Below are 9,307 nucleotides of genomic sequence, written 5' to 3'. Positions count from 1 at the left end.
GCTGCAGATGACATGCAAAACTGAACTCTCTCTTACCTCAGAAGACAATTCGAATTAAAATTTACAGAAGGTGTCCAAGGTGTTCATTACTGGGAGTGTTAAAGGGGAGGCTGCATGGGGGTTTGGGCAGCCTGATGCAAAGGTATGTGGAAAGGGGCTGCTCCAGCATTGCAAGAGTTTGACTAGACAATCTTTAAAGGTCACTTTCAGCCCCCAAAATTATATGATTCTATAAAGTAGTGAGTGCAGCAGATTCGGGGAAAAAGTAAAGAAACGGGCTTTGAGCAACCTGGTCTAGCGGAAGGTGTCCCTGCCTGTAACAAGAGGGGTGGAACTAGATGATCTTTAAGGTTCCTTTCAACCCAAACCATTCCATGGTTCTCTGACTCAACTATGTTATGTTTAGAGGACGAAGTCACGGTGCAGGGCCGCGCACAGCAGCTCGGGACCTGCAGCCTGCCCCGCAGGAACGGACCTGCGCGGCCGCGGAACAGGGCTCCGGAAGCGCTCCGCGCGATGGGCGCTGTACCGGTACCGATCCCGCTGCGGGGCTTGCCCGTCGGAGACCCGAGCCCGGGCCGCTGCGCGGCGGGGGGAGCATCGTGTCCCCGCCTGCCCGCCCCGGGGAGGCGACGGAGGCCCCTGTGAGTCACAGAGGGGACGGCCCCTGCCGCGCCGCTGAAAAACGTTCATTGCTTCCGCGGCCCCGTCGGGCAGAAGGGGGCTCTGCAAGGGCGCTGCAGGACGCCTCGCAGCAGGAGACCGAGGCGCGGGGCCCCGGCGTGAGACGCGCCGGCAACCCGAGCCCCCGCCTGCTCCATGGCGGGGCCGCAGCACCCCGGAGAGGGCTGCTCCTACCGCAACACCAACTGCTTGGAGCGGCCGCTGAGGCGGCTCTTCGAAGGGCTGGGGAGCGGCGTGGCTGCCTGCCCCTGGCCCTTCGTGTTGGTGCCGCTGCTGCTGTCTGGCGGGCTGGGCTCCGGCTTCCTCTTCTTACAGCAGCGGCAGGCAAACGACATCGAGGGGCAGTTCACGCCGACCGGGGGGCCCGCCAAGGCTGAGCGCGATTTCGTACGGCAGCACTTCCCCACGAACGACTCGGAGCGCTTCTCCGTTCAGCAGCTGCCCACCGACGGCGCCTACGCCGCCCTCATTGCGGTGGCGGCGGACGGGAGCTCGGTGCTGGCCGCGACGGAGCGGCACGATGTGAAGAAGCTGGACAAGGCGATGCGCGACCGCGGCTACGAGCAAGTCTGCGCCCGCAGCGACGGCGTCTGCGTTAGCCCCAACCCGCTGCTGCCGATGCTGGATGACGCGGACGCTGCCGCCCTGGAGGAGCTCACCTTCCCCGGGAGCGGCCCGTTCTTCCTGGGCACCGCGCTGGGCGGCGTGCGGACGAGCCCCAGCGGGAGGGTGCTGTCGGCGCGGGCGCTGAAGCTGGTGTATTACCTGCGGGAGGACGGCCCCGACGCGGCGAAGAGCAGGAGGTGGCTGGAAGACTTCTTGCAGGACGCCCCGTCGGAGCTGGCGGCGATGAACTTCACCTCCATTCAGGTAGCAAAGGGAAGGGTACAGGCGTGAGGGAAGCGCCGAGATCAGAAGTGCCCCGGCAGCCCTGTCGTCGGAAAGGAAAGGAGATGGTGGAGGGAAGAGAGAGGATGGCGTGCAGGTTGCGAGAGCCTGAGTGCCAGCACGATGCTTAGCGTTGCCTGTGCGTGTGTGTATAGACCAAGAGTATAAGTGCTTCATCTTTTCTTTCCTTGTTGTTTTAACAGGTGACTTACTTCACCTCGCTGTCCAGACAACTGGAGTTTGAGGGAAACACCAAGAGTGTGATCCCACTCATCTCCATAACATATTTCTTGACAATAACTTTTTCAGTTGTCTCCTGCCTAAGGTAAAATACCGTTTAAGCTAAGGATATTCCAATGTCTCACCACCCTCATAGTGAAGATTTTTTTCCCCAGTGTCTAATGTAAATCTCCCTTCTTTCAGGTTAAACCCATTCCCCCTTGTACGGTCACTACATGCCCTTGTAAAATGTCCTTCTCCCATTTCTCTGTTCTCTGAAGCTATCAGTCATTTCTGTAGTCCCCACCTCATAAGAATCCTTTTTGTAGTGATGGTTTTGGAACTATTTAAACTGACCCCCCCCTACACTTTACCTTTTGAAGAGACCTGAGGTGGTGCAGCTTTGGCACTGAAAAACACTGTGCCAAAGTAAACAGTTTGAATTATGACCAGGTTCTACTTTACCCTGTGCGGAGAGGGTTCAACAGCGTGATCTGGCCAGCCTGGCAGCGTCAGAATCTGCACAAGCACTTCTGTTGGGTAAAACTTAACAACTCAACTTGGCATGTGGAGACATTCACCAAATAGATGCAGAAAAGCTGTCATCAAGGGGGGGGGGGCAGAAATAAGTTGTGCTGTTCCTAAGGCTGTTCTGCTACTTTCACAGCTTCTATCCTCATCCTGTCCACAAGGTTCAGCTAAAAAGGGAAGGACACAAGGGAGGGGGAGGAGGAAGTATGCCATGTTAAGATCTGTTTGCACACTTTTCCTGCCACCTGCTCAGTTACAGTACAGCTGAATGAGCACAAGCTTCATAGATCACTGCAAGTCTGGGTACAGCTTTAGGTGTTCTGCTTGCTAGGAGAGTCTGAGCCTTTACCTGCTCCTCACAGAGAACTCAGCTTGCCCCTTCTTTGTGCTGGTGGAGGGTGAACCATTGCACGTTTGACAACCCTACAGCTGTGCTTGAGAAAGAAAGTACTCAGAGGGTGGGGTTATTGGTTTAGTGCTCACATCAAGCACCATGCCCTTAGATTGTATGATTTCTGGATATCAGCTGCCTCACACACGGCCATTTGTGAGCATAGACAGAGTAAAGGTGGTTCCACCAACACACGCTTCTTGCCTTCGAAGTGAGAGTCTCTTACAGCTCAGAAATGGTACAGCCTGGAAAACATTACTGACCAGGCAAGAAGTAACCCTTTACCCCCTCAGTGTGGTGCGAAGTTTCCCACTGGGAGCATTTCTTGAGGAATCCTTGAGCCAGTTCTTGGGAGTGTCTTAGCAAATGGCTGTCTGAAAAGAAAGATTCTGTACACAGCACTTACTGCCTGGGAGATGCTTCTGTACTACAGTGATGCCACACCAAGAACCCATGCAAAAGGACACAGCTTCTAAAATTTATGATGTTTTTGGGTCACCCTAAATCTGACCTCTATCAGGAAGAGCTTACATACCTTCCTTTGCCAGCTCTCTTGTTATTGATGCAAAGACTGGTACACATCTTTACACTTATGTACGTAACTGGCCAGCATTAATAACGTATTTAGCACCTCCTATATAAGTTAATCTTATTCAATGCTCACACCTCCTAGCAGCTTTTATCAAGAGTTCTCTGCACATAAAGGGTATCACTGATATCTGTGCACTTGTCATGCCAAGCAGCTCGGTGAAATATTTGACATGTAACTAATATATTCCTTAAAATATTTTCAGGCTGAGCTGTATAAGAAATAATGTCTGGCTTGCATGCTTCGGAGTGATTTCTGCCGGGTTAGCTGTATTAAGCAGCTTTGGATTGCTGCTCTTCTGTGGAGTGCCCTTTGTGATCACAGTAGCAAACGCACCATTTCTTATTCTAGGTAAGTAGAAAAAGTGAGTCGCGTTCAGATATAAAGACTAAAGCAGAGTTAAAACAACCTGGCAGTATGGCTCTTACTTAATGTGAACATCAGGTCGTACGCAGTTCCGTCCTGCAGTGACGGGACGAGGCGCTCAGCTCCTGCAGGCAGGGGCCCTGCTCAGTTCAGCGTACCCGCTCTGGGGCTGCACCTGTGCTGCGGCAGAAGGGCAACCCTTCCCCAAAACCGATGCCTGCTCTAGTCCCACTGCTACGGCATGAAAGCTGTAAACGAGAGGGTGGTAAGGTTAGCACTTCTGGCATTGTTCGAGTACCCCTGGTAATTTAGCCGTGATGATTAGTTACTTATTTAGCTAGTGCTAATACATGAGGTGAGCTCAACCAGGTTCTGTCACTGCTGTTTTCTGTAGGTGTACTATAAACATTTCGTAGAATCATAGAACAGTTAGGGTTGGAAAGGACCTTAAGATCACCAAGTTCCAACCCCCCCGACATGGGCAGGGACACCTCACACTCTCCAATGCCGTATTTACATATCTCATTAGCTCTGGGTAAGTTTGTCTAGTCCAAACCAGTTTGTTGTAATACCATTCTATGGGGCTGCTGAATTTGTCAGAAATTTAAGCAGGTGCAGGGGTCTTCCCCAAACCATTCACCTCCTGGCCACCTCTTTATGCAGTGAGTACAGTGAGAACTCCCTAATTCTCTACTGTTCCTCAGCCTCAGGATAGCTCAACAGCAGCACCATGAACATGTGGCCAGTATGCAGCTCGTGCTACACTGGCACTGACTTAATCTGGTACCCGTATTATGAAGTGAATATGGGGAATAAGTTAATATGAGTTTTTGTATCCCATTTTTAGAGTGTAGTCCTTGGTGAGATAAACTTGGGCCTGAATATGGCTTAAGCAATGAGCAGAACTTTGTAATTTCAAATAAGAGAACCGTTTTGTTAAGATGTGAAATTCCCTCTGCGATACAATGACTATGTACTTAACAGTCTCATTTAGCTATACAGCTGAAGTGATGCACCATTCATGCCACCAGCTCCCCCCAGAAAATGCAAGGAAGTATCATCACATCAGGTTTGCACAGACTGGTTGACAGCCAGTGCTGAACTTCCCAAATAACATTAGATAATGTTGCTGCAAATAAATTACTGCTTTTAAAATCCTTAACTAGTCTCCTGTATGATAAAGGCATATGATATTTTCTTGGTCTTCCTCATGCAGAGGAAAGCACACGGAACTCCTGGGATGAGAGAGGCTCTCCATCATACTAGATGTCTAATGCAAATGCTCTTTGGGACGCACAATGTTTCTTTGTTTCCTGCATAAATCAAATGCATTTTGTATTTGCTTTCGTTTGCTTATCAATTGCAGAAGCTATACACTTCAGAAAGACCCTTTTGTATACTTGGGAAAGGGCTGCCAGTCTCTTCAGATCTTTGTAACTAACATGCAGACTTTCCCTTGCATTAAAGCAAACAAATTATCAGTACTTTAGACAAATTGCTTTGAAGCCTGCCTGCTTTCTGGAAGCAGCCTGCTTGCTGCCATCCGGCTGTACCTTTTGATGTGCTGCCTAATTAATCTTTGCATATCTACTGGGAATTGCCTGTTCGGGCAGCAGATAGTGACTTCATTTATTCTTTTATGCTTAGCTATATCATCTATGCTTGCTCCTCTGTTTATGTGGTCTCGCTTTCCTTTTTTGTGTTATTAATTTTCAGGGAATACAAGAGCCCTTGATAGAGCAACACTGGCAAAATACTGAGAGGTCTATGATTAAAATCTCGATTGTTAGCAGGGCTGAGAGAAGTACATTGACTCTTCCTTTTTGAGCTGCGGCTGACTTACTCTTGTGTCTTAGCAAAAACTCTAGCCCAGGATCCAGTCTTCCAGGCAGTATTTCCCAGGACTCTGTAGGTAATATATGTGAGCACAGCAGTATAAATGTGAAGATAAATGAATAAGAAATCATGAATAAATGCTCAAAGGTAAACTGGAGAGAAGGCAAGTGGAGAGCGGAAAGCATGAATAAACAAACCAGTGGAACACTGGGATCACTGTTCTTCCATATGGTAGCAGCTGTCCTCCTTGTTTGCTGAAGGCAGAGCAAAAAATTATCAGTCTAATTTGCTATAGTGATAAACAAGGTTCCAGAGGTAATGGGGGACACTTCCAGTGATGAGGATAGTTGAGTATCAGAATAAAGGATTCATTTAAATCTACATCACCGGACACCTGGGCAGCAGGTACAACACACGTATCAGAGCTGGACTAGGTGTGCTCAGTCCTTCAGCAGAGTAGGGTGAAGGATCAACACACATCAGGCCACCAGGAGTTTCTGAAATGTAATAAATTCAGCTACACACAAAGAATTTTTCCCCTACTTCAGCACTACCGCAATGTCAATAGCCTAGCTTTCTTTTCCGAAATTTTATGCGGACTTAAATGTGCCTGATTTTGTACTTGCGTTGGGTGTTAGTGGAGGTTGCCATTCGCAATGCAGCGTTAACTTTTTCTGCTCTTGCAGGAGTTGGTGTTGATGACATGTTCATCATGATCGCTTCCTGGGAACAAAGTTTAAGAAAGAAAGATAAATCTGATGTTAAATCTCTGCTGGCTGAGACCTACTCAGAAGCAGCACTTTCTGTGACCATCACCACCCTCACAGATATTTTAGCCTTCTTCATTGGCACCTGGACTGCTTTCCCGTCTGTGAGATCATTTTGCCTCTATACAGGCACTGCCTTTGTCTTCTGCTATATATATACCATGACCTTCTTTGGGGCAATTATTGTACTAAATCATAAAAGGGAGCAAGGAAACCGTCACTGGCTAACTTGTATGCCTGTGGGAGTAGGTAAAGACCAGGCTGAGAAGTCCTGCCTATACAATGCTTGCTGTGTAGGCAACTGCTCTGGGCAGTCATCTCAGCCAGAAAGTGGACATCCAATGAGAGTGTTCTTTACAAAGTATTATGGCCCTTTTTTAACAAATAAATGGATCAAGCCACTTGTGGTGTTGCTGTACGGAGCGTATTTGGGTGGCAGTATTTATGGATGTACTCAGATAAGGGAAGGTATCGATCTTCGAAACCTGGCAAATGATGACTCTTACATTATTCCATACTATGATGACAATGACAAATACTTCTCAGCATATGGACCCAGGGTCATGGTCGTTGTTACTGAAAGCGTAGATTACTGGAATGAGACTGTTCGTCTTGGCATTGAGAACTGCACACAAGATTTAGAGGGCATTTCCTATATAGATAAGAATTTTTCACAGTCATGGCTAAGGGCGTACACAGAATATGCCAAACAACAGTCACTAAATATAAATGATAAGGATATCTTCATTAGTAACTTACCCAAACTGTTCCAGTATGTTCAGACTTTTGAGTGGGATATTAACAAGACTCGCGATAAAATAGAAGCGTCACGTTTCTTCATCCAGACAGTGAATGTGACCTCAGCCACTGATGAGAAGAATCTTGTAAATCAGTTGAGAGAGACAGCCGAGAAGTGCAGTATTCCATTAATAGTGTACCACCCAGCGTTCATCTACTATGATCAGTACCTGGTAATAGTGCAGAACACCATCCAGAATGTCATTGTGGCTGCTGGGGCAATGCTTGTTGTCTCCCTTCTGCTTATTCCCAACCCATTGTGTTGCTTGTGGGTGACTTTTGCTATAGCTTCTGTTATAGTTGGTGTTGCTGGCTTCATGGCATTTTGGAACGTCAATCTAGATTCCATATCCATGATCAACCTGGTTATTTGTATAGGGTTTTCAGTGGATTTTTCTGCTCATGTTTCCTATGCGTTCGTTGTGAGTAGAGAGTCATCAGCCAACAACAGGGCAATTGACGCTCTGTCCCTCTTAGGTTACCCAGTATTACAAGGTGCAGTTTCTACTATATTAGGAGTAGTTGTCCTGGCTGCAGCAAAAACTTACATCTTTAGGACGTTTTTCAAGATCATGTTCCTTGTTATTTTGTTTGGGGCTCTTCACGGTCTTGTTTTTATTCCGGTGTTTTTAACCTTTTTTGGAAACTGTGGCAGATCACCCCACAATACCAGATCTAAAACAGAAGTGCCTAGGTACAGAGATAATGAAGATTGTCCATGACCAAGTTAAATGTGAAATATTTATATTAATTCTATGTAAATGTAAACAAATCATTTGTAAATGTAAAATACATATATTTATTATACGTAGAATAAAATGCAGTGACTTTCAGGGAAGAAAAGAAATGGAGAAAATAAAGGACAGAAAAATAAATACTCCAGGGAAGCAAAGGCTTCAGAAAAGCCAGGCAAGAGAAACAGAAGAAATGAAAACACAGAGAATGGATTTGTGTTTCTCATTGTTGTGTGTGCTTGACTAACACCTTAATGTTGTTAAATGTATCTTTGTGACTTGAGTACTGAATGTGTTAAAATTATTATAAACACTGATCACTGCATCAGCTTCATGGATGACATTACAAGCTTGTCAGGAAACACACACAGGGGGAAATAACTCCCACAGGTGTGCATTTCCTGCCTGGTTACCTTGATGCTGCAACTCAGACCAGCACTGAGCCTGGAGGCAATTTCCCCCCAAGAGTGGAGACTCAGACATGGAGGTTTTACAGCAAGATTACAAGAGCTCAGAACTGCCTTGGACTGCAATGACTCATAAGCTTTCAGGAGACAGTCTCCTTCATAGGCTCCTAATGCAGCACGAGAAACCCTAAGAGAAGAAAACCTGACTCATTTTCTATTCAAATCCTTCTTTTCTTAGTGTCCTGGTTTTTAACAAGATTAAAGATCATGTAGCTTTAAGAAGGTCGTGTGTCACTGCTGTTGGCTGCAGTTTGCAGAGATATGCTGTAGGTGACTGAACTAGTGTGAACTCCTGGGTGACCACAACAGCAGAAGTTGTGCCATGGCATGACCAGGCAAGGATTCACTAGAGATAATCACACCCTGCCCGAGGACAAAGTGGAAAAGCAGTTCAGGTTTAAGCTTCATAAACTCTACTGTGCTCACCAGTGACAGCCCATCCTGTGACATATCGATAGAACAGAGGAGCTCTCACTGAATAAGAGCTAAGACCATAAGAAGTAGTCGGAATTATAATCAGCAGCATTACATTTCCAACTTTACTTCCAAATTCTCTACCTCCTGCACCACCACCCCCAACAGTGCAGAGGGAATTGGGGTTGTGGTCATATCATGACGTCTCTGATGCTTCTTCCTTCTCACTCTTCCCCTGCTCCAACACAGGGTCCCTCTCATGGGAAGACAGTTCTCACAAATAACGCTTCAGTTCCTGGGTGCACCTGAGAACACCAGTGCCTAAAATAGGCAAGTTTCTTTGAAACTCCACAGACAACACATGCATACAACCATGTAGGTGCATTAACGAGGTCTAACTTATTTTTCTCCTTCAAAAACTTCTTGCTATATGCAAGTTAGACATCACTGACTTCCACCTCAAACCAGATCATCCAATACAGGTTTTGGTGACTTTGAAAGTGAAAAGTGTTTTTATGTTTCCAAATGCAGATTCACATTATTTAGCTGGAAAGGTCCCATTCAAGTCCCAGTATTGAAGCAGCAACTGAAAAAAGATTTGATTTTCTAGGGAGAACATTCCC

General features: G+C 46.8%; 1 protein-coding gene across 1 annotated transcript; it reads left to right on the top strand.

Annotated features, from left to right (window-relative positions):
- The first annotated feature begins 679 nt into the window (after nucleotides 1–679).
- On the top strand, nucleotides 680–8,411 carry LOC136009185 (patched domain-containing protein 3). Its single transcript, XM_065669250.1, has 4 exons — nucleotides 680–1,554; nucleotides 1,776–1,897; nucleotides 3,508–3,653; nucleotides 6,191–8,411. The coding sequence occupies exons 1-4, from the start codon at nucleotides 820–822 to the stop codon at nucleotides 7,789–7,791; spliced, it is 2,604 nt and encodes an 867-aa protein (XP_065525322.1). The 5' UTR covers nucleotides 680–819; the 3' UTR covers nucleotides 7,792–8,411.
- The last annotated feature ends 896 nt before the right edge of the window (nucleotides 8,412–9,307 follow it).

Source organism: Lathamus discolor, chromosome 2 (assembly GCF_037157495.1).
Source record: "Lathamus discolor isolate bLatDis1 chromosome 2, bLatDis1.hap1, whole genome shotgun sequence".
Lineage (NCBI taxonomy): Eukaryota > Metazoa > Chordata > Aves > Psittaciformes > Psittacidae > Lathamus > Lathamus discolor.
This window is presented reverse-complemented; position numbering and strand designations above follow the sequence as displayed.

Bases quoted from the DNA above. Each gene is read 5' to 3' on its own strand.
- LOC136009185 (XM_065669250.1), top strand. From the start codon at position 820: ATGGCGGGGCCGCAGCACCCCGGAGAGGGCTGCTCCTACCGCAACACC. The intron at 1,555-1,775 runs GTAGCAAAGGGA...TTGTTTTAACAG, and splicing joins TGAACTTCACCTCCATTCAG to GTGACTTACTTCACCTCGCT. The intron at 1,898-3,507 runs GTAAAATACCGT...AAATATTTTCAG, and splicing joins TCAGTTGTCTCCTGCCTAAG to GCTGAGCTGTATAAGAAATA.